Genomic DNA, 26185 nt, shown 5'->3' with positions numbered 1-26185 from the left:
TTGGCCAGGCGTTGTGGCTCACAGCCAGTAATCCCAGGACTGTGGGAAGCCAAGCAGGGTGGAATGCCTGAGCTCACAAGTTCAAGACTAGCCTTAGCAAGATTGAAACCCCATTTCTAAAAATAGCCAGGCATTGTGGCAGGGGCCTATAGTCCTAGCTACTTCGGAGGCTGAGGCAAGAAGAGTTTGAGGTTACTGTGAGCTAGGACACCACTGCACTCTTCTAAGAATGACAAAGTAAAGCTCTGTCTCAAAAGAAAAATAAAGAAAAGAAAAAAAGAAAAAGAAAAAGAGGCAATTGTGATAAGACTTACAAAGAAATCAGAAATAGTTTAAGATTGATGTGTAGAGCCAACACCAAGAGGGAAAAGAGAACACTTAGAGAAAAATTATGTTTACTGTCAACCCACCTCTGTGGGATCATTTAGTGTATTGTCCATAGGGGAAGGAACTGAAAAGGGTCAGATGTATAATTTACTCATGGTCTTTTACAATTAATCCCAGTCTTGAATAAGTCATTAATTCTGTTCTTCTTTATCACATTAGGAGTCCCAGCTATCATAGTGGCTGTAACAGTGGGAGCTGTTTACGCTCAGAATAGCAATGATGTATCATGGGAGTTAGTCTACCGGCAAGAAACAATGTGAGTTTATATCTGTAAAAATATTTATTTCTTTGTAACTATTCAGTGATGCTGACTCCAAGTGTCACTGTACATACGCATTTCATTTTAAAGTTGTCATAGTGGTGAGTATTTCAAATTCTCAAAGGACATATCATAATTTAAATGTAGTGACATCATGGAAATTTCCTATACATTGTAATAAGTCCTTTTGTAAGACCTTCTGGATTTTCTTGGGTTAAATTTGTCTTCTTTCACTAAGTCTAAAAATCATGACATAATATGATCTTTGGTAACCTTGTATCTTCATTTACTCATCTGGAAAATGAAAAATGAGAACAATAATAATAGTAATACCTGTCCTGGAGTTACTGTACAGGGTCAAGCAAGTGTGAAAACATTTAATAACTTGAAGAGCACAATCCCTGTATCTCGCTCGTATGAACCAATTCTAAGTTGATGTGATTGTAATGAATATTTCGTGATGATTTATCACACAAAATAAATTCTTCTGGTGGCTCCATTGTGAATAGCTAAATGGTAATAACCAAAGTACTTGATTCTAAGGTGTTTGCTTTTTATGTAGGGAGAAGAAAGCTGAGCTGATCTGGGACTTAACTCTTCCTTTGTATTTCTGCTGTCAAACTGCTATGGCCCTTTGGCTTATCTTCCCTTCTCATTTTATAAATCAAACCATTTTCATTCCTGGATTTCACATTAAGTCCCAAGCCAACTCAAATGAAAGCAAAACTCTTAGAGATGGGCAAAGATGCCCAAGAGAAGCTGTGGGGTCAGATCTTTCCCTGGGCTGACCATGCCCAACTATAGGTGAGGAGGCTTACAGCCTGGCTTGATATCACCCTCCCAGACACTATTCTCTCTCTGTTTAATTATAATATTATGAAATATCTTTTTGAGTTTTAAGATTTTAATCTCCCCTACTAGAGATATCTAAGATGCAAATATCTCATGGGGGAGGTAGTTCACTTTAATCTGCATTATTAATTTCTTACCCTAACCCAGGCACAGGGCTGGATGCACTCCTATGAAAACTTTCAGAAGAAAAAAGCTGATTTAAATTTATCACACTGAGTGATAAATAATCAAGAGCAGCTCCTTTCCTGAGTACAGGGTGAGATGTTGGAGAAGACACTAAGAGAAGTTGGGAAGAGAGGAAATGATGTGTAACATAAGTACCTCCTTCTTCTCGGCCCCTGTCCCCTCACCTTCCATCCTATGTGTATGCCATTATGTCACAGTTCTTCAGGATTATTAGGAATGAGGAGGTGTTATTTCTGGTTTTCCTGAGTTATCCTCCCAGCAGCTGCTTCTCAAGATCCTGCTCCCAGCTCTGTGGGTTGTACCTGAAACTTTTGGTGTAGTTCCCTGATGTAGTGCTGTCTTTTGGGGGACCCAGGTATGGGCTGAGTGCAGGGCAGGCCACACTCTTTACTGCTGTGCCCCCTGATTCTCTGCACTATCACCACATAGACTGTTTCAGAGTTTCCTGAAGGGTTGAGGCAACCATGGGAAATTGTAATGCATCAGGATGGGAGGAAGATTTTTCATTTGTATGTTGATATGCTGGAGCTATCTTTTCTGACGTTCCGTGCCAAACTCACCGTTGAGTTAAATACTTCATCCATGTCTATCCATGATGCTCTCCAGACCTCAGGTCCATAGCTACTTGTCAGCTCGGTCTCTTCCTCCATGTGATTCTTCAATCTCGTTTTTAGAAATCCTGTATCTTAACTATAAAGATTGTTTCTCACTATAGGGTTTATTGCTCTCCTCAATAGTCTACTTCTCAGAATCTGAGTTAACAGCTCAAGAAAACAAAAAGAGGGGATGTTATTAAGAATAAATCGACTACTTCTAGCTCCAAGTGGTACAAAAGACAGAGGGAATGAAATCCCCTCCTGGTGCACCCCTGATGGACATTGGCACCCCAGTGTGTACACCTGGCAGGTCCCCCCATTGGTGTGAGCAAACTGAAGAGTCTTACAGGCATTTGTACCTGTGTTTACACACACACACACACACATTCATCCAGAGTACAAACTGTGATTACCAGAAATTGTGTTTTCTAAAGTTTAAATAGCTCAAGAGTCACATAGATAAGTATTTGTTTAATTGTTCCATAATTTGCAAGTCCCCTTTTATCCAAAGGAGTTAAAATTTCATGTTTCCCCCTCTGTTCTTTTTCTTTCCTTTACAACTCTGTTTCTCAAGGCTGTCTGAATAAGAAATGGATGCATTTTTCTCACTGAAAATTTTTCATGGCCACTTGCTTAGTCTCCAAACAGGCTTCTAGAGACTTGAAGGTAGCTGTCAGCAGGATTTCATCGACTTCTCAGCTCAGGCCCTCCTGTTTCCTCTGAGTGTGGGGTTCGGAGGCGGGAGGTAGCAGGGACTTTGTCCTCCAGTCACAGGTCAAAGTAAAAGGAGGGTGGAAGTCTCAACAATACACTTTGCTTACTCACCACCTTTTGATTTAGGGACAGATCTGTTCTATCTATTAGAGTCAGGCGTAGCTTTTCATTTTAAATTCATGATAGACGTGGACACCATCTCAGTTTCCTCCTGGGTCACTCAGATTAGAAATATGATTTCTAGTACTTTAAGTGATACAACATCCAATCCAAAACAATTAAGAAATCCTTTGGCATGTCCATGTACAACAGTGATGTTTTACCTCCAGGGCAAAGAAGACAAGCATTAATTAAACAACAAACATGTGCCAGGGCTTCTCACATTATTTTGTGAGAAGTCCCAAACTGTCACCTGCCACTGCCACTCAGCCGTCTAACAGACATCTCCATGTCTCTCCTTTGAAATCCACTCATCTCCTTGTCTTCCTCACCTCAGTTAGTGGTAATTCTCCCTTCCATGCACTCAGATTTTGGAGTCAGCTCTAAAACAGTGTCAGGCACACAGGCATACTTATTAAATGAATAAATTAATTCTTCAACAGGAGGTAGTTACTATTATTCTGACTCAAATGAGGAAAAAAAACTCCATCACAACCACCACCACTAAAAAGAAACAAACAAAAAAATAGGTACAATGAGGTTACACAACTTTCTCAAACTCTTTATAAACATCAACATTTAACATTTAATGTCCCTCAGAAGAGATTATGATATGTCAGAATAATGGAATAATATATATACCTATAAAGAATAATGGGGACTTTTAAAATATTCCAATATGGAATGATCTCCAAGATATGTTGCAACCTGAGATATCTAGATTACCATTTGTTTAAAAGTCAAGGGAAAAATGCATTCGCTGGTGTACACATAGCTTAAATCTGCAGAGATATACAAGAAGCACCGTCTGAAAATGAGTGGATAGAGATAGATGTAGCAGGTGGTCTTGTTCCTGTGTGACCAATTTCATGTTTTGAACCATCTGGCTATGCTCCTTATTCAAAAATGAAAACAGTCACTTGCTTAAAGTCAGACACTTCAGAAGTGACAGGGAGTAACCTTTAAACCCAGGACTGCCTGACTCAAAATCTCACTTTCTTTCTGCAAAGTGGCTCATAGAGAATATAGCAAAACCAATTCATTTTACTTTTCTAGTGGGTTGAATATTTGGAAGTCATCTGAAATGAATAAGATGCAATGGGATATGTTTTGAACAGATTTTTCAGTGGAGTTAATGTCAAAAATGTTAATAGTACATAGAATCAGTTTGTATACCTTTCTGGCTTTACTGAAATAATTTCATTTTTCTCCACAGCTGCTGGCTGGCAATTCCCCAAAGCGGCAACTTCATAAAAAGTCCATCGTTGTGGTCATTCATCATACCTATAACCATTATCCTCATCAGCAACATTGTTATATTTATTATAATCACAGTCAAAGTGCTATGGAAGAATAATCAGAATCTGACAAGGTAAGATTCCCAATGGCTGGGAAGCTTCCAAGTAAGATTCATTCAATACAAAATACAGGACCATAATATATCTATCATTCCTGAAAGAATTTTCAAACTGAGCCAATCACAGGGGTATATATTTTACATGAGAAATTTTCTTTTAAACTCTGACTCAGAAAGTGTCAGAAATTTTCATTTTCTAACATCAGTACAAGTAGCCTTCCACATACCTGGTTTCTACATCTGTAGATTCAAAATTAAAAAAAAAAAAATACCTGGGAGAAAAAAATGCAGAAAAAATAACAAAATGACAACAAAAATAACACAAAGAACATAACAATTTATAAAACATTTACATGTATTAGGTGTGATAAGTGATCCAGACATGATTTAAAGTATAGGAGAAGGGGTAGCACCTATGGCTCAAAGGAGTAGGGTGCCAGCCCCATATACCAGAGGTAGTGGGTTCAAACCTGGCCCCAGCCAAAAATTGCAAAAAAAAAAAAAAAAGGTGTATGAGAGGATGTGTACTGATTATATGTAAATATCATGTCATTTTATACAAGGGACTTGAGCAGTCTCTGATTTTGATATCCACGGGGTCCCAGAACTAATCCCTTTGGATACCAAGGGATTACTATATTACGATGTGGGTATACTATATTACATAACACATTTTGCGTTATATGAGACCAACTGAAAACTCAATCCAAAGACTTCAAGAAAAAATTTTCCCCTGGACTCCAAATATTCAAGAAATCATATTTGAATAATTAAAGAAATGAGAGGGTTGTGAGGAGATGTTGGCACCTATATTTTTAATTTTATAAACTATCACCTATAGGCTATATTTTACATGTATTGCTTAAATTATACAATGAGTTTAACATTTTTTTAATTAGTGGAAAACATACAACAGTTTGTAAATTTCACTTAAAAATTGAATCTTCTCTGGAAAAAAGGAACATCTGGCAACCCTGAGCTCACGTTCCCTGTAGACGGGGCATGTCTCCATGATGTGCTAGTTCCCATGTAGACTGCTTCTCCTTTTCCTATAAACTTTCCAACGCCCCCAAAGCATTTCATTGTCATCCCTGATATTACAAGAGCTTTTCACTTGGACAGACTAAAGAACATAAACTATGAAAACACATGTGTTAGCACAAATTGGTTAGAACACAGTGCTAACGAGGATATAGTTCATATTTAATTTTACAAGACTCTGCTCATATATTAAGTAGACTTACTATAAGCTAGCATGTCTATGAGCATATAGTAATCTCACAATGGGATCCACTTGGTATGAACAGATGAGTGGAAGCCACCGTCATTACTGGGAATTTAATCTTAAATATGTGCTCTATAGATCAAGTGTAAGTACCATTTTTTTTCATATGAATTGATAGTTCATATTAAGGAGAAATGTGGGGAAAACACTATCACTGATAAACATTAAAAATTGTGTTTTAGTATCAATGGAGAAAGACCTTGGCGAAGGCTTGTTAGTTAATTGCAAATTAAGGTATGTTTCCCTCATATAAAACACTAACATTTTTAGCCAGAGACACCAAACAAATTTGTATTTCTAAATTTTGATGGATAGGCAATGATTCTTAAATTGGCCTAATTATGAGGAAAAGCGTGGTATAATTTAATTGTTTACCAGATGATTTTTCATTTATTAGTTAGCTATATAACACATCACCCTAAAAATCACTTAGAAGGACAAATATTTACTATTTGTCATGAAGTTGAATCTTGGTTGGGTAGTTGTTTGATATGGGCTGACTCAAATAATGATGATGAATGATGTAGCATGACTCACTTTCATGTGACAGTTGGTGGTTGGTTGATCTTAGTAACTGGTCAGTTAGAAAAGTTCATCTCTGTTCTACCCAGTCTTTCATCCTCCATTGAGGTAGCCCAGGGTTCTTAACATAATGCTCTGAGGATTCTAAAAAGCAGTGAGAAAAGGCAAACTTTAACCAGGAAATACTTTCAAGTCTCTGCTTATAACATTTGCTAATATCTCACTAGTCAAAATAAGTCATATGACCAAGACCGGATTCCAGGGTTAAGACTTCTCATGAGAGGGAAGATCTCTCTGCATCTAAATAATCTTTCTCTCTCATATCAACTCAAGGCATAGGAAGATCCCAAAAGCCAAATAAAAAAAAAAAATTCTTTGCTGGCTGGTCTGGAGTAATCTTACTAAATTAAAATTCCATTCCAATGAAAAAGTTGATTCTTAGTGAAATTTGCCTGCAATAGTATTAAGAGAATTGCTTTGCCTGAGCTTTTAAAGAGGCATCAATGAATTTTTTAAAATTTCAATAGATTTAGGGGGTACAAATGGAACTGTATTATATGTATATATTGCTTAGTGGTGAAGTCTGGGCTTTTAGTGTACCCATCACCTGAATAGTGTACGTTGCACCCAGTAGGTAGTATATTTTTAAATAAAGCTTAAAAATTGGATTTTTGCCTAAGTGACATAAAGTCTAGCATTGTTTTTCCACCTGAGGCATACTATTGCTAAGGAAGCAATATGGTCAGATGAATATGCATTCTATATGGGAGAGTAATAAGGATATTAATAGGTAATACCTAATGAGCCATATCTTCTTGCTTATTTTCTCTAACCTAGCACAAAAAAGACTTCATCCCTAAAGAAGATTATTAGCACATTTTCTATTGCAATTGTTTTTGGAATTACCTGGGTTCTGGGATACTTGATGCTAATTGAAAATGATACCATCAGGACAATCTTCGGCTATATATTCTGCATTTTCAACACTACTCAGGTATGATGTGATTACACTGAAAGTAGCAGACTATACAGTAGAGGGGATGATATCATCCCAGACCAAAGTTGCCTCCCTTTAAAACTCTCTGAAGGTCATTGCTTAGATACCTTTAGGAATCTCTCTCTCTCTCTCTCTCTCTCTCTCTCTTTTTTTTTTTTTTTAAGAAGTGGGTCTCACTATGTTGCCTAGACCAAATTTAAATTTCTAGCCTCAAGAAATTCTTCCACCTTCGCCTCCCGAGTGGCTGGTATTACAGGTACCTATTACTATGCCTAGACAGATCCTATCCTTAATATACTTGGTGGGGAGAGGGAGGAAAGCTCTTTCTGACTTATCTACTATGTTTTTTCCTGGGCTGGAGCTCATAGAATTTAATTGCAGGGTTTAGCCACATGAGTCCCTCTTCTCTGAGTAGGAGAGATTTTGTCAAGAAGCTGGCTTGGGGGAACAACTATTTTCCTTTTCTCCCATGGAAGGAGTTCATGGTGTAGTTAGACAGTGTTGAAGTTACTGGTTGGATCTCTGTGGACTTGGCTGAATGTTTTTCTTTCAATTCTTTTTACTTTACTGAAACTAGTTATATGGCCTAACATTGGGTCTATATTGGTGAGCAAAACATATACCCTTGAAAAAAATATGTACTCTGTAGCTATTGGATGTAGTGTCCTAAAACTGTAAGTAGAATCAAAGTGATTGTTACTGTTTTTTTGTTTTTTGGGTTTTTTTGCAGTTTTTGGCCGGGGCCAGGTGATTGTTAGTGTTTTACAGATATTCTGTCCTTGCCAATATTTTTGTCTGTTTTTCTCAATTGCTGAAAAATAAGTCTAAAATCTCTCCCAATTGATTATGAATTTTTGTATTTCTTTCATTAATTCTATCATATTTTCTTCATGTATTTTGAGGTTCTGCTATTAGGTGCATATACATTTACGACTGTTAGGTCTTCTGAATGAATTGATGCTTTTTGTCATTTAGATTGTAAACAAGGCATATTTACCTTCAATAATACTTTTTGTCAGAAAGTCTACTTTATCTGATATTCATTCTTCTCATTTATATTGGTGCATGATATGTATTTTTTTCATCCATTTTTTTCTGCCCTCGTGTTTAAAGTATGTACCATGGCTGAGCACAGTGGATCACACATATAATCCTAGCACTCTGAGAGGCAGAGATGGGCAGATCACATGAGCTCAGGAGTTTGAGACCAGCCTGAGCAAAAGTGAGACCCTGTCTCTACTAAAAATGAAAAAACTGAGGCAAAAGGATCACTTGAGTCCAAGAATTTAAGGTTGCTGGAAGCTATGATGCTATAGCACTCTATTGAAGGTGATAAAGTGAGACTTTGTCTCCAAAAAAAAAAAGTATATATCATGTAGATAGCAAATACCTGAGTCTTCCCTTTTTATCCATTCTTACAATCTTCATCTTTTAATCAGAGGGTTTAGTTCATTTAGATCTGAAGTATTTATTGACATGGGTTAATTTGTGCCTACTATTTTACTATTTGTTTTCAGTGGCCATTCTATTTTCTATTCCTCTGTTCCTTCTTTTTTCCTACTTTCAAGTAAATTTAATATTATGAGGATTTTATCTAAATTCATATACCGGTTTTTAAGCCACACCTCTTATCATTTGGGGAGTTAATTAGGAATACATTATACAAACTTAACTTTTCATAGTCAACATAGAGCTAATATTTTACCACTTACAGTAAAATGTAAGAATCTATAACAACATAAGTCTACTTTCCATCTTCTTTTCTCTTATGTTATAGTTTTCTTATGTATTATGTCTGCATACATTGTAACTCCTACAATGCAATGTTATTATTTTTGCTTTAAACAGATCTATGATTTTAAAGAAATTAAGGGAAAAGAGTGCTTATATTTAGCCAAAAATCTATTATTTCCAGTATTCATTACTTTCTGAAGATCTTAATTTCTGTCTGGTATAGTTTACCATAAGCACAGAAATATTCCCTTAGAATGTTTTATATTATATTCTCTGTTTTAGTTTATCTAAAATTATCTTTATTTTGTTTTCATTCCTGAAGAATATTTTCACTGAATATAGAATTTTGGATTGACAGAGATGTTTTTTGCTTCCGGTTAGCATCATGAACTAATTTCACCAACTGGCTCCATTTTCTAATGAGAGATTCTTAGTATTTTTAGTATTGTTCTATTGTGTGTAATGTGTGTTCTCTGGTTGCTTTCAGAATTTGCTCATTATCTTTGATGTTTAGTAATTTAACTATGATGTATTTAGGTTTATTTTTCTTCACATTTATTCTGCTTTAGATTGCTAAACTTCTAGAATATGTTAATTAATGTCATTCATCAAATCTGATCATTATTTTCCACCATTATTTTTTCAAATAGTTTTTCTGCTACAATTCTCTTTCTTCTTTCCTTCTGGGAATCCAATTACATGTATGTTAGGCCATTTAATATTATTCTCTATGTTCTTGGGTTCTACTCATTTTCCTTATTCTTCTTGCTATTTATTATATTAGATCATTCTAGATTATCTATTTCAAGGTCATTTAACTTTTTTTCAATTATCTCCAATATGTTGGAAAGTGTATCTAATGATTTTTATTTCAGATATTATACATTTTTAGTTTAAGAATTATCTTGTTATTTTTTATGTGTTTTAATACTGCTGAGATTTCTAAATTTTTTATTCATTACATTTTCCTTCACATTCTTAAGCATGTTATAATGACATTTTAAATCTTTGTCTGTATATCTAATATATGGATTGTTTTATTCAATTTCTATTGATTATCTTATTTCCTAAAGTATAAGTCATGTATTCATTATGTGTAGTAATTTTTGATTATTTCCTGGACATTATAAATACAGTGTAGCAACTGCATTGTGTTATAATCTCACCAAAAGTGGACTTAGCAGATAATTAACTTAGCTGTACTACAACTGAAAACTCTGTCTCCCTTTAGTGGACAACTGTCATCTCTGTTTAGTCTGCTTAGCTTTGGCTGGGCTTCTTAGAGTCTGCCCTATTCATATCTTGTTATATGTCAGAGGGTTAATAAATGTAGTAGCAAGTTTTCATGAAGTTGTTTTTATGGCATAATTTTACATAGGACTGAAGATGTTTTTATTCCTTGAGTCTTATCTCAAGATTGTATGTAACCATAAACCTTTTAAAAATTTCCATTTGCACTTTGTCTTACAACCTGAAAAGAAGTTTTATATATGTATTTTTTCATTTGAAAGTCAATTTACAAAGCCAAACATTTAGACTAAGAATATGGTCACTTTCTGATTGTTATCATCATAAAAATAGTGATAAAGGTAAACTAACATGTTTAGTTTACATGTTTGACTTCAAAGAGTTTGGGGCTTTTAAACTTTGTTATATGTATTGTGTATGAGGAATGCCAAAACTTTAAAATATAATGAGGAAGAGAAGGGATCAAGATGGCTGACCAGACACAGGTAGTATGTGCCTATATGCCTCTTCCACAGAGAGGAACCAAAATAGTAAAAAGATTCTCACATTTTGAACAGATAATCCAGGAGTTGAAACTAGAATTTACCAGAGAAATGATGGGAAGCACTTAAAGTGGGCAAGGAAGAGGTGAGGGCAATTTGCTCAACTGGGAACTGATTCAGATGTGGAAGAGCTCGTGAATGTGGAGAAATAGTAAGAGGGAAGCCCCCAAGGATCCACTTACTGAGATGAGCTTTTCTGATCTTGACATAAGAGAACATCTTAACCCATACAGGTCTTGCCTACCATAGAGAGCAGATTGGAGAATGCACAGAGACATTATTCCACAAAGGGAGCTCACAAGGTATCCCACAGGCATATGCGCCTAGAGAAGCTTGAGTCTGGTGCCATTATTAAAGCCTAAATATTGGGGAGTAACAGAGACATCTGTAGCCACTGTGTGGCTCTGAGGAGGGCCACTTAGATCCTAGTGGTGACTCTGCTACTTTTGCCTCCACATCACACCACCTACTCAGGGGCCTGATAACCTGCCCACACACTCAGCCATTTGCTACAGCTACTAGCTTCTAAGTAAGATACCTGAAGACTTAAGAACTGGCCCCCAGGACACACTAACACCACTACCACCATAAGCTGCTCTGAGGTCTAAAATCAGGCATACTCAGCCTAGTACTCCCATTTCTAGGGCCCAAACACTAGTTCAATGGGTGGTCAAGTCCCCAGAAAAACTTTACAACAGTTTCAACTAATAACTGTTCTCTAAAAGACTAAGGAAATAACAGATACCTGTATTCTTGTGTATTGTCTAAAAAACCATACATCAGTCACACACCACTATAAGCACCCAAAATGGACATCAAAGTGTCCTATTCAACCAACAATATAGATATACCTCCAGAGAAATATTCTTTCCTTTGAACAAGTTAAGAAAATTAAACCAGATGACTGCTACATCAGACATGTAGATAGCAACAGAAGGACACAGGAAACATGAAAAAGGAAGAAAATATGATACCACCAAAGGACTACAATAATTGTCTAGTAATGAATTATAAGAAAAAAGAATTTCTCATAATGCCACATAAATAATTCCAAATATTACTCCTAAAAAAGCTCATGAGATGGAAGAGAAATCTTAAAACCAATACAAAGAAATAAAAAAATCAATTCAGGATATGAACAGATTCATCAAAGAGATAGATATTATTAAAAGAATAAAAAACAAACAGATTCTGGAGCTGAAAAATTCACTGAATGAAATAAAAATCACATTTAAAATACTCAAGATAAACTAGACCAAGCAGAAGAAAGAACCTCAGAACTTGAAGACTTGAAGACAGGTCTCTTGAAATGACCCAATCAGAAAAAAATAGGAAAAAAGAATAAAGTAGACTGAACCAAGCCTTCAAGATGTCTGGGACTCCATAAAGTGACTGAACTTATGAATTATTGATATTCCTCAGGGAGAAGAGAGATCCAAAAGTTTAGAAAACCCACTTAAGGAAATAATCATTGAAAATTCCCTAGGACTAGCAAGAGAGCTAGACATTCAGATATAGGAGGACCAAGTATCCTCAGACCAATATATTGCAAAATGACTTCACCATGGCATTACATAATCAGAATGAATAAAGTCAAAGTGAAAATGAGAAATTTTAAATTAGCAAGAGAAAAACATCCAGTCACTGGAAAGAGATTGAACTTAAATTTGACTTTAAGTGATTTAGACCAAATGAATTTAATGGACATTTGCAGAACATTCTACCCAAAGCTACAAAATATATGTTTTCACTCAGCACATGGAACATTTTCCAAAGTAGACTACATTTTAGGCCACAAACCAAGTCTTAACAAAATATTAAAAACCACACTAATATCAAGTATCTTTTGAGACCACAGTGGAATACAGCTAGCAATCAATATGAAAAGGAAGGAACTTCTGAAACTACAAAAAATATATAGAAATTAAATAACATGTGCCTAATTGATCACTAGGTCAACACAGAAGAATAAAGATGGAAATTTAAAAATTTTTGAAACAAATGAAAGTGAAAACAGAACATCCCCAAATCCATAAGACACAGTAAATGAAGAGGGAACTTTATAGAGTCAAATGCCTATATCAAAAAGTAGATCAAAATTAACAACCTAACATCACACCTCAAGGAACTAGCAAAACGAAAGCAAACCAAACCCAGATTTTGCAGAAGAAAAGAAACTTTGAAATTATTTAATTTAAAAATTTGGAAAAATAGTACAGTTCTCACATATTTTATGTCTAGCTTTCCCCGATGTTAATATCTTATATAACCACAGTACGTTGTCAAAATTAAGGAACTGACATTGGTACAATATTATAAACTTAGCTACAGATTCTAGTTAATCTGTTATTTACACAAAGAATATTTATGATTAATTAACGGAGGTATTTTAGAAGCTGTGATACACTTTGCAGTATCCCTTTATTACAGTCGTAAGCAATAGACAGCATTGTATATTATAAAAGAGGGGTTTTGGAACCAAGGACTTAAGAGTTCAATTCCAAACTCTAATGATTATTGGTTGAGTAATTTGGGGCAAGTTAGTTAACTTATCTGAACCTTAGTTTCCTTATCTGCAACATGGGAATGGTAAAGTTTATTGAATAGCGTGGATGTGAGGATTAAATGAGAAGGATGAAAGAATGAAGATTAAATGAAAAGCAAGTATCTAATAGCAATCTGACTTCAGTGAATGACAGTTTTTATTTAAAGCATGAAGAAATATAGTACTCAGCCTTTCATGGCTCAATTCCTCATGCATATTTGGTCTTCATATGTAAAGTACACAAAAATAGCAAATAGAGGGCTTTAAAATTTTTTTTTTGCTCTTGGTTCTTAAGTGCACCAACTTTCTAGTTGTGTTACAAGAACTCCAAGAAATGTAGGATCACAGAACATTAGAACTGGAAGAAGAATTAAGTGTTCCATAGTTAATATGCCTCCTTCAGGCAATTAAAGATTATAGAGATTAGGACATGAGCAAAGTTTTATAGTCAGTGTGTAAGTGGCAAGCCTGGACCTGAATTTGTCTTCTAGATGTGCTTCTGTTCTGTCGCGTGTAGTGCCTTGTTTATTGGAAGCACTGTGGCTTACTCTCTTAGATTAAAGTGCATGGTGACTGCTGACTGGCAAACAGGCTGGGGACATGCTGTGTACAATAAGAAAGATGGGTTAATATCATCTCTCCCTTGATGTGTAGTATTGTATCTCAGCACTTACCTAATGTTAAACTTTTATTCTGTCTGCAGGGATTTCTAATTTTTTTACTCTACACTGTTAGAACAAAAATCTTCCAGAGTAGAGCTTCTGAAGTGTTGAAGTCACTGTCCACATCTGCAGGGAGAATGACATCAATGTCTTCAGTGACTCGGCTGAGGCTGCGTGTAAGAATGTACAACATGCTCCAGTCCTTCCCAGCCCTGCAAGAAAGCTTTAGGCTGCTGGAGCCAACTACTAAGGAAGAGATACTTACTTACAGTTACCAAGAAAATTCAGGGATCTAGGCTGTGAAACTTTTCTGGTCTTTTTATTAAACACATGTTGAATCGTATCTGTTTCCCTCCTTCATTCCCTAGACTTCCCAGAAGGTCCTCCTCAATACATTTGGCTCAGGGATAAGAATTAGGTAAAACCTATAGTTCATATCATTAGGGATAAGAAACTTTGTAGTTTTTGTATTATTCAATAGATTCTTACTTGACTGAGGTGGAAAATTGCACAGAGCCTTCAAGATTACCATTGTTTCTCATATCGTTAAGTCTATGATGCACTTTGACAAAGATGTAGAACCCATAGCAATTCTTTCACAATCCCAAGAAGACATGAGCAGGAAAATTTACCTTCTAGACCAAAATGACTCCCAATGGACAGTGTGTAGGGATTTGCTTGTAGGTATCCTACTTTTGATCTCTGAATGTTTTAAAGTTTGTATGTGCTTGTGTTTTTATTTCCAGTGAAGAATTTGGTACCAGCTTAACCTCTGGAAAGGCATTTTATTTCTGTTTTTTTCTTATTTTTAAAGCATGTTTTGATATCAGAGTAATTTGCTCTGTAAGAAATGGGCACAAGACATGTTATTGGCTATTAAATGGATATTTCTTTCCAGTTCTTGTATCTGCTTTTTTATTGATGAAGCGAACCAGGACACACAAAAAAATGAAGTTTGTCACAATCATTTTTTATGGCATTTAAAAGATATAACTGTGCTCATGGAATTTTAGACACCTAAATTCTGTCTTCCCAATAATAACCTTCATCCATGTGGGGAGCATTCCACTGGATTTAGGAGATTGAAAGTCTTTCAACTGCTGCTTTCTGTTCTGCCTCAGTGAGGCAGCTGCTATGAACTAAGAGGTTAACCAATGTCATGTGGGCTTGGCACACCCTTCCTACCACTCCTGAAAGGATGTGTTTTTATAGAAAGGTTGTAAATGGCTGTTGGATTCGGAGGCAAGTCAACCAGAGACTACATAATCTATAGTGTGAGGCCTTACAGAACAGTCTATGTCAAGGGAAGAGAATCAAGAAAAAAAGCAGTTCTTAGTGGTGCCATAGTGCTGAACCTACAATAGAGGCTGGACACAGGGAAAATTACAAGATGTGGTTGACACAAAATTAGTATGCAGATGAAAATAAACCTGAGTAAGGGCTGCTTTAAATGTTAAAAAAAACCCACTCCTTCCTTATTAGGTCCTTAAAAACAAACAACAACGACAACAAATCATCAAAAAGCCCTATATTTAGCCTGATGGTAAGAGCGTGTGTTTCTCTTGGTGATTACAGTGGATTTCTTTGCACTTTTTTCTAGCATTCTGGGGGGATAGCAACTAAAATTCTGTATAATGTTCCTGAAATAGTTGTTTCGTAAACATGAACGCTCCACATGCAATTGTGGAGACTGATACAGGGATTTTCAGACATGGATGTGCTACTATCTACCTTGAAATCCTACCACTAGGAAATAGTTTCTTTTTGAATCAGAGTCTCACTATGTTACTCTAGACAGAGTGCCATATCACACCTCACAGCAACCTCAAACTCTTAGGTTTAAGCGATTCTCTTGCCTCAGCCTCCCAAGTAGCTAGGACTACAGGTGCCCACCACAATGCTTGGATATTTTTGTTGTTGTTGTTGTGGTTGTCATTGTCGTTTAGCTGGCCTGGACTGGGTTCAAACCCAACAGCCTTGGTGCACGTGGCCAGTGCCGTAACCACTGTACTATAGGCGCTGAGCCAGGAAATAATTTCTTTAAACCTTTTGCTCTGGTCAGCTCCAGAAATATTTTAGTATGGTAGTTGGTGGTAGAAAACAGTGTCTCAATTAACTGGTACAAAACCAAGTTGCGTTGAGGTAGGGCGCTGTATGTTCTGGTTTATTTGGACCAGTCCTAATTTGTGTCTGCTATCCTTATGTAAATTTTACTGGCAGCCCTTTTACTTTCTACTGTCCTGGTTTGGAGAAGAAAATATACGATAATGCTAACTTCAGGTCTAGTTAGAGCAAGGAGTTCTGAGAATGTGTCAGGAAGCTTTTTCTCTATTTCCTGGCTCTGTGTGCTTCTATGTTTGATGTCATTCATAAACTGGGTTTTGGCAGCTGAAAATTGGAGACTGGCATCTCTAGTCTTTTAGCCTTATGATCTAATAGGAAGGGATCACTTTTTGTTAGTATCCACAAATCAAATCTCATAGATTGACTCTAATTCTAGTTATTGTTCCTGCAGGAAAACAGAAATTACATCAAGTACATAAGATAGAGGAAATTTAAAGCAAGCAGTTGGTTTTATGGTGCTTTAAAAGCTCAGAGACAAGATGGAGAATGCAGCAAAAACCTAGAGATCAGCAAAAGGAGAAAGTTGAAACCTCTCTTAGGGCAGAGACATCAAGTAGGAAGAATTCTGGAACCAAGGTCTAGGTGGGAGCTGCAGGCAGAGGGAGGCAGCCTGCCTTAGCCAGAAATAGAGAGTGGAAAAGAAGCTTGCCCCTCCTTCCTCCTTCCCTGCAGCTTCCCATCAGTCTCCCTTGGCTGTGGCCAGTCAGAAGCCAGCTGAGCCAAGAGCCCTTGGGGCTCAGTGATAGAGAGAACAACATGGGAAGGGAAAGGAAAGGGCCTGAGGACAAACAGGAGCAGAACTGGCACATCTTGCTTGGGTCATGTGCCCACATGCATTGTGTTCAGGGAGTGTTGGTCCAGCTTGGGTCACATATTCATGGTGAAGTGAAGGCAAAAAAAAATGACTTGATTGACAGGATGTCATGGAGTGGAGAATGGACAATAAAATGTTGAGGCTGTAGTACAACCTCTGAAAAATACAAGTACCCTCTGCGTCAAGAACCACTTTAAGGCTCATCAATCACTTCCTTTATCTGAGCAGGGTTTGAATGGGGTCAACAGAGAGAGCAAGAAATTATTTGGTATCTTAAAAGTTGAGTAGCAGAAAAAGGAATAGAGAAATGAAAGAGCAATTTACTTAAAAAAGAGAAAACAGCAGGAAAGGGAGACCAAGGGCATTGCAGAACTAATTGGTTTTCAATATATTATATATGGCTAGCTCTGACCTTCTGATTTATTGTATAATAACAGTGCCAGTTAGCCATTTTCTGGCTGGGGTAACATGTGCAGTTTTGGGGGAGAATAAACCATCCCAACTTTTGGATTTCTTTTTCTTAGTTCTTTATAGACAGTTCAGAGTTCATTGTTCAATTGTCAGAGTCAGGCTTGTTTTTTTTCTTACCTTTCCCATCTTGAAGTTTAACTTCCCTCTTTTTTTCCCTGTCACCAACAAAAGGAGACCATTCTCAAGTTCATTACTATCAGCTTATCATTGCCTCAATCAGAAGACCTTGGTATCCTTTGTAAATATTTAGGAAACTTGGGCCAACAGTGACAACTGAATTATACCAGTTTGTCAACCATTGAAGCTCTCTGGCTCTGTGGAACCCCCTTAATGTGACCACTTACCTCTTCTTAAAAAGAAAACAACAAATCTTGGAGAAGAGAAGTTTTATTGGCAATTATTATTTAGCAAAAAAAAAAAAAAAAAAAAAAACTCTACCAAAACTCATAGAGGTTCAAAGTAATGTTACATATGCATCATCTCCATCACTTTATTTAGACCTGTTACTTATACATATATAATGTGTTCTTGAAAAAAATGACAAAAGGAGCTGAAGAACTGATTAAGTAAAGGAGGAAGGGAAAAGAAGGATAGGAGCAAAAAGTATGAAGCCAAGGATGAGAATATTCTCCAAGAAACATAGTCTTATATTTTCATTAGAAGTGTGCCATACATTAGACCATAAGCTTCCTACCACACAGTGTGAATAGGAAAACATCACACAAGTCACTTATCTCTCAGCAATTAAACAACGTCTTTGCAAAAAAAATAGTTACTGTAACAATATGTGAAATTGGCATTAAGTTTCTTTGATAATCAATGTTCATTTGGGTATATTACCAAATCAGAAGGCAAACCGTTTTTGTTGCCCTTGGCAGTGTTGTGGCGTCACAGCTTACGGCAACCTCAAACTCTTGGGCTTAAGTGATTCTCTTGTTTCAGCTTCCCAAGTAGCTGGGACTACAGGAGCCTGCCACAATACCCAGCTATTTTTTGGTTGTAGTTGTCATTATTGTTTGACAGTTCCGGGGTGGGTTAGAACCCTCCAGCTCCAGTGTATGGAGCTGGCACTCTAGCCATTGAGCTACAGGCGCCGAGCCAGGGCAAACTGTTTTGAATAACACCATGGTGGTATCTTACTACATTTGAAAACTCAGCATGATCACATCCATACCTGTCACTTTGCTAAATGCATAAAAAGGTATGTGTAATCAATGTCACTTCAAATTTACACAATACTATATATACATAAAGACACAAATTTAACACATTCCACTGAAGAGCAGTTTGTTTTTTTTAATTCTTCTATATTATATTGGTTTTTTTTTTTACTTTTGGCTATAAAGAGTTTTACTTTTGTTTGAGAGAGGCTTGCCTTTTTTTCTTATTTTAAATTAACTTTATTGATGTATAATTCACATACAATAAAATCTCATTTTTAGGGTACAATTAGATGAGTTTTAACAAATATTTACACCTTTCAAACAGTGCCCCAAACAAGATTGTGAACATTTCCATTGCCCCATAACATGTCTTTGGGGGCTTTCCCCCATTAACCTTCCTTTGTTCTCAGCCCCAGGCAACCACTGATCTGTTTTCTATTACCAGATGTTAGTTCTGCCTATTCCAGAACATTATATGGGTGGAATCATACAGTGTGTCCACTTTAGTCTGGTTTATCTCACTCAGGATGTTTTCAAGATTCATATACACCATGTATTGTTCTATATATCGGGGTTAGTTTCTTTTTATTGCTGAGTAGTGTCCAGTTGTTTGCATATACCACAATTTAGTTAGGAATGTACAAGTTTATGGGCATTTGGTTGTTTTCAGTTTTGACTATTATGAATAAAATTGCTATGAACATTTCCATACAAGTCTTTGGGTAGACTTGTGATTTATTCTCTCTTGAAATATCTAGTCAAATTGTTGAGTCATTAAGTAAATGTATTTTTATACTTTATAAGAAACTGCCAAACAGTTTTTCAAAGCAATTATAGCGTTTTATACTGCCAACAACAATATATGCAAGTTTGGAGTCAATTTTTATAAAGTTTGGTTTGTGAATTAGTTCAGAAAGTGAAAATAAGTTATAAATCTTCTTTATAAGCCATTGATATTTCTGAAAAATTTCATGTTGAATACATTAGCCCTTTATTTTAACAGAAAAGAAGGAAAAAATAAAGCAAAGGAGAGTGATCTAAGGCTGATATGTCTTATTAATTATTTCCCATAGAACTATAGTTCAATTCTTATCTGTATTTTTATTCCAGTGGAGTTTGGTACACGTGGAAGTACGACCTTTATAATTTGCTGAACTTTGATATATGCTACTATGAAATCAGGATATAGCAATTGAGACTTGTTGGACCTTTGCAGTAATAGCAAAATATTTTTCTGGCCCCATACTCACTGGGCAATAGCAGAGTAGGGAAGCATTCTGGACTCTAAGAGTTGTAGTCTCAACTATAAGTTATTTGATGTGGGGAAAGACATTTGCCTGTCTGGGCCTGTGGCCCTGAGGCCCTATCCCTGCAAAGGAACTGGCAAGACTAGGTGAACTCTAAATCTCCTGCCATCTCTAAAATTTTGTGACTTTAACTTTAGGCTGAAATTATTTTTAAATTAACTTAAAATAGTTTTCCTACCTAAGTAATACATGAATATATTTCCCTTAAAATCAAACAAAACAACAAGTTAGAATCTTCCAGATAGATCTAAAGTCCCCTTTGACCCTTACTACCAAATGTAGGCCCTTCTTCTCCCCAGAGTTAACCACTATTAAAAACTTTGTGTATATCTCTTTAGTTCTGAGAAATATGTGTAAACAAAATTATACACCCATTGAAACTCATAGTCTAATTTGTGTACTTTTTTCCCTTATATAAATGATATAACTATTTTGGTCAGTGTTCCCTAATACCTGTGGTCCCCAGCTTCCTACCCATGGACCAATATATGTCCATGGCCTGTGACAAGCTACACATTGAGAGGTGAGTGGAGGCCAGCAATTGAAGCTTCATCTGGTTTCATAGCTGCTTCCCATCCCTTGTGTCACTGTCTGAGTGCCACCTCTTATCAGATGAGCAGGGGCATTGGATTCTAATAGAAATATGGACCCTACTATAAACTGCATGGAGGGATCTAGGTTGCCACCTCCCAATCCCCCATCTGTGGAAAAATTGTCTTTTATGGAACTGGTCTCTGGATCACCCCCTGATTTGATTATTTACTAGGAACATTCAAAAGACTGAGCACAGAGCCATATTCTTAACTGTGATTTATTACAAAAGGATAACTCATAAAGCAAAGCAAACGAAGGGAAAACTCATATGGGGAGAAGTGCAGAAGAAACTAGGGCAAGCTTCTCTTCCAGAGGGATCAGGCAGGATGCACTTCATTCCTCCAGCAATAAACTGTGACAATGTGTCTAATATTGGCTGCCAGGAAAACTCACTGGAGCTTCAGTCAACAGGGGTTTTTTGGTAGGGGAGGTGGTTACACAGGCAACAATTGTTTGGCATACACCAAAATTCCAGACTCCTAGAAAACATAAACCACATTGTTTGTACAGTTTTGACACAGTGCACAATTCTTATCAAAGAATGGTAAGAAGGCTCCTGAAATCCAGTTTCCCAGATACCAGTCAAGGGTCAAACTTGTAAGCAGGTCTTTCTGTGACCAGCAATCCTAGGCTGCTGTGTTAGCTCTTTTCTGCATAGAACATAACTTTCTAAAACTTGGTTTTTGCAACTCAACAAAACGTTTTTGAGATCTAACTGAATGCATGTGTTTCTTTTAATGGCTCTATAGTCTTTTTACTTGGAAACAAAACATTAAACATTATGTTCTCATGTGCGAGAGTTTCTCTGGTACATTAGAAATGAAATTGTTCAGTCACAGGCCTTTTTGGTGTTGGTGGATATACAACTATGCCATCCTTTAAATAGTTTGTGTCAATTTATGCCCCACAATGAAGTATAAATGTTTATTTGCCCCACCATGGATGGAGAGCACCACGGGTAAGGCAAAAACATTTTTCAAGTGTTATGAAACTTTTTTATTAAACAAATATGTGAAAAATGGCATTTCTGTGTGGTTTTACTTTGTGTGTTTCATTATGAGCGAGTCTTTATTGCCACAGCTTTGTGAGAATACCCTATTTAATTATGCTTTTATATGGAGGAACTAAACACAGAATTATTGCTATAAATATTAGAGATGTGAGTGCTTCCAAGTACCTGGAATTTGATTTTAATCTCTGACAGGCATGATTTTGACAGTCTGGCAACTAGCTTTCTTAAATGACCTACATAAAGCCACTCTTGAGTAAATGAAAAGTTGTGATAGCTCCTTGCATTTGTGTTACTCTACTAGGGCTGCCAGGATAACATGCCAGACTGGTGGCTTAAATACCACACATTGACTTTCTCATTGTTGTGGAGGCTGGAAGCCCAAGGCCATAATGTCTCCTGGAGGCTCCGTCCCAGGATTGTAGATGGCTGCCCTCTTGTAGCCCCCCCCCGCCCCCGTCTCTCCTCTCTGTGCACTCATTCCTGATTTCTCTGTGTCTATTCTTCTCTTCTTATGACAGTCATATTGAGTTATGACTCACCCTAACATATTCATTGTAACTTAATCAAATCTGTTAGAGGCCTTATCTCTAAATAAGTCACATTCTGATGATGGACTGGGGGTTGGGAATTCAACATATCAATTTGGGGGGGGCAGGGCACAATTTGGCCCTCAATAGCATTCCTTTCCACCTAAACTCCTGACAGGTAACTTAGCACAGAGGTGATTTAGCACTATCCCCAGGGGACATAAATGAGGAAAAGTGAGTGATTTCAAATTACTCAGATAAACTCTTACACTGCTAGCAGTCAGGAACTCACCACATAGCTGCTTCCTTTTTCTAGAGGCTTGCCCTACAAAGTGGCAGAAAACTTAGTTTTCATTCTTTTATTCAATACCCATTAAAGGACACCTAGGAGAACTGCCTTCAGGAGCAATTTCTCTAAAGAAAGCTTGGACAGAGAGCACCATGGGTAAGACAAAAACATTTTAGGGTTTTTTTTTTTTTTTTTTGAGACAGAGCCTCACTTTGTTTCCCTTGGTAGACAAAGTAGAGTGCTATGGCATCATAGCTCACAGCAACCTCAAACTCCTGGGCACAAACAATTGTCTTGCCTTAGCCTCCCAACTAGCTGGGATTAGGGGGTGTCCACCACAACATCCGGCTATTTTTTACAAATGAGGTCTTGCTTTGGCTCAGGCTGGTCTCGAACCGATTGCCTGTGAACTCAGGCAATCCACCTGCCTTGGCTTCCCAAAGTGCTAGGATTACAGGTGTGAGCTACTGTTCCTGGTCCAGTTTTAGGGTCTTAATGGCTGTGCAGCTGGTAGAACAGGTTGAAGTAGTTTGTTTAGCTGGTCTTAAGAATCACTTCCTCAAAGGTGCGCAGGAAGACTATCATTCCTTTCTCCTTTTCCATTATCTCTGCATCCGGCAGCAGCTTTCTTTGTTCACACAAGCAGATCTTTAAGTTTGGCCAGAGGAGGTGAGGCTGAGGGGACAAGCTGACCCCTGTTTGAGGGGTCATGATTTCTCTTCTATTTGGAGTTCTCTTATTTAGTTGACTGCTCCCACAACAGAGGTGATTCGCAGGGAAGTACATGACTTTGAAATTTTTTACCCAATGAGGTAGGCACATCCTTTCTTTGGTTCCCCTGAGGGTAGATGAGATCACTGAAATTTTCAAAATAATTTGAAAATTATTTTTATACTAACTGCTAAAGAAGAACACAATGAAACAGATTTTATCTAACTTGCTTACAGGACTCACAGCTTTTGTCTCCAAAAGCTTTTTATTGAATAATTCTTTTCCATCCAGCTTGGAAATTCTCTATTTTCATTCTTAGGATTTTCTCCTTTTTTCAGAGTTTTAGCCACACAAACCTTTGGGGAGAAAGAGCAGATGATATGCAAGTGCGTTGACTACTTCTCTTAAAACCACAGTGTAACTCTTAACCCTTCTTCAGATGAATCGTGGAAAATAAACTTTAAACTGCAGAGCCTCATATCAACCCTTGCGACCGGCTGTGTCAAAGGTATTTGCTTACACTGCTGCTCCTTCCTTCAAATATTCCCAATTTCCATATTCTGCACTACCATTAAGTGATAATTTCCAATTCAAGACTACTGTCAGTTTTCATTCAAATGTACTTGGATGTAGGACAGAAGTCCAGGTGAGCATGAATTTCAATTTACTCTGGTTTAGTACCTTTCTAAACTCCAGACACCAAAGAGGGTAAGATGTTTTCTAGTTAGTAGCATTTTAAAGGTGTGATTACTTATACAATACTTATAACAATCTTCCTAATGGCATGTTTGATGTTTATTCCCAGTAAGAGTGACCATAAGTGCTTAGTAAATAATAATCACAGGATAACTAATCCTGTTTTGAGTTCACAAAAGGCAGCAGTAATTAAAATTAGTGTCTACACATTATGTTCTTGGTAAGGAAGGTAAATGGTTCAATTCTGGTTATGCCTCTGAGGCCTATATGTATGAGGAACTTAAGTACAGAGGTGTTGGCCTTCCAGCTTGAGGAATCACCACAATCTGTGGTAGCTGGGAACAAGTTTTAACACAAAACAAGACTTTACTGATTGTATGGGAGTTAAGCATGAGGGAATTACAACATAAAGAACTTCAAGTTGCTTTCAGAGTCCAGGAGCCCCGGCCCTCCACCGGCAAGCCTATGAGTGCCTCTCTTCCTAGCCTGCAGCTGACTGCTGGAGGCCCCATTTTATTTCTTCTAAGTGGCAGTACTCTTGGGTTCCCCCTCACTGGGGGTCTAGAGACAAGAAATTCACCAAAATCCAGGTTAGGGCTCCACATCCTTATATCTGGCCTCAGGGTCTGACCTCTTTTTAAGAACATTAACACTGGTATATTCACTTCCTTTAGGCAATAGTTTACCTCTGCCCCTATGCGTCTGGTTCTACCCAACCCAAAACCATTTCAAAGACATCAGAATACCATCATTAAACAGCAGTGCGTTTCCTTCAATTTGTATTACTCAGTTTTTAATAACAGGCAGTGAACCATATTCTCTGGAGAAAGATAAGGAACTTTTCTTCATAACTTCTGCAGTCCTTTGCTCTCCAAACCCTGCAAAAATTTACTCAAGGGGCAATACAACTGTTGGAAAATACAAATTAGAGAGGCAAATAGCATTCCAAACTCTCATATTTCACTCTCAAAGGAAATTTTCAGAGACTTATAACTAAAAAAGATCACACTATTTATGTTAAAAAAAAAAAAAGAACTGTCTCCCTAAAAACTTTTAATTTACTTTACTTCAGGTTTACTTCGATGAATGACTGGGGACCAGGTAGGGTCAAAATGCTTTCCCTATTTGTTTAGTCTCCACCTAAAAAGTGACAAAGATTCTTTGGTTGGCCAAACTTAAGTCAGGCTCCTGAACCTTCTGCTAGGTCCACCTTCTTGCAAAATTTAGTTTTAACAAATGACCCCACCAAGTTTAGTATGAATCTTCCACTCTCCGTATTCGATGAGGGTCCTTATCCTCCACCATCCTCTGGGCGACGTCTGATCACTCAGGCCTTTCTTCAGCTAGTCTTGTTGGCTCAGTTTGGCCAGAATCCCCCTTATCCTTAATGTTTCCTCTCAGTAGTTTTTCATCCACTGACTAAACCCTGCTCTTTGGCTATAAATTCTCATTCGCTCATACAGTATTCCGATCTGAGCAGGTAATGGAGAAGGGAGGGATCCTCCAAAAAAAGCACTTCTGGAGTCTTTAGCCTTAATTTCCGAGTCTTTTCCCTTTATGCAGTTACAGATTCGTCCTATCTCACAAACGCTGTCTTTCTTGTTGACTTGGTAACTAAGTGCTTACAAACTGATTTATTTCCACGGATTCATTTGCCCCGTGCTTAGCAAAGCGTAGGAAACTGAACCTAATGAATGAATGGCTTTGTAAAAGGAAAGCGGAGTTTTTCCGAGATGTGACTAGCGCAACTACAACGGTCACAAAACTACAACATAAACCACTTAAACTTGGACACAAGCCGCTCCCCCAAAGTTGGACACAACTAGCTCCCCAAAACGTCTAGCACCGCACACCACGCCCCGCCCACGGGCGAGAGACTGGAAATACACACTTTCAGGAAAACCGGCTGTCCTGGCCCCGCCCCGCGCACGCGTACACCGGTTCAGCTCGCACTTCCTACACCGGGGCATCCAGTGAGAAAGCAGGGATTAGGCGGCCGCGCAACCCAGTGCGAGTCCGCCCCGCGCCCTGCGTCTCTGCGCTTGCGTCCTGTGTTGGCTCGGTCGCAGTGAGGCGGGACGCAAGGTTTTTTTTTTTTCCTTGCTCCCGCCTCTCTTCTTCCCCCGCCTGCCACGTACTGGGCCCCAGCTCTCGCTAGGCTTGTTGGGTCTGTGCGATTGGCCCGGGCCAGCGCGAGCCTGTGAGCGAGGTTCGGCGACCGCTTAGGGTAACAGAGCGGGCCGTGACCGCAGCCTCCTCGCGACGTCCCAGAGCCAGGCAGCGGCGGCCTTGCACCGGCCTGATCCGAGGAGACCCGCAGAGGGGCGGCGGCGGCCTTGGAGAGCCGGTACGACCGCTAGAGACGGGGGCGCGGCCGCTGTGTCTGAGAAGGCCGGAGACTAGGAAGCGCTGAGGGGGTCGCGCACGGCCGG

General features: G+C 37.9%; 2 protein-coding genes across 3 annotated transcripts in view; both read left to right on the top strand.

The window, feature by feature from the left end:
- Positions 1–14914, top strand: part of ADGRG7 (adhesion G protein-coupled receptor G7) — a 28341-nt gene extending 13427 nt beyond the window's left edge. Inside the window, exons 7-10 of the mRNA XM_023508066.1 lie at positions 475–643; positions 4370–4525; positions 7155–7311; positions 14087–14914. Of these exons, the coding sequence (XP_023363834.1) occupies positions 475–643; positions 4370–4525; positions 7155–7311; positions 14087–14341 (737 nt within the window). The 3' untranslated portion in view covers positions 14342–14914. The remainder of the gene's footprint in view (positions 1–474; positions 644–4369; positions 4526–7154; positions 7312–14086) is intronic.
- Positions 14915–25785: 10871 nt separating this feature from the next.
- TFG (TRK-fused gene) overlaps positions 25786–26185 on the top strand; it is a 35631-nt gene continuing 35231 nt past the window's right edge. For both annotated transcript variants that reach the window (XM_023508063.1, XM_003801788.2), the window contains exon 1: positions 25786–26100. The gene's annotated coding sequence lies outside the window, so the exon portion shown is untranslated. The remainder of the gene's footprint in view (positions 26101–26185) is intronic.

Source organism: Otolemur garnettii, unplaced genomic scaffold (genome assembly GCF_000181295.1).
Source record: "Otolemur garnettii isolate 467f Iridium unplaced genomic scaffold, OtoGar3 scaffold00220, whole genome shotgun sequence".
Taxonomy (NCBI): Eukaryota; Metazoa; Chordata; class Mammalia; order Primates; family Galagidae; genus Otolemur; species Otolemur garnettii.
Note: the sequence above shows the minus strand (reverse complement) of the source record. Positions and strands in the feature narration are given on the sequence as shown.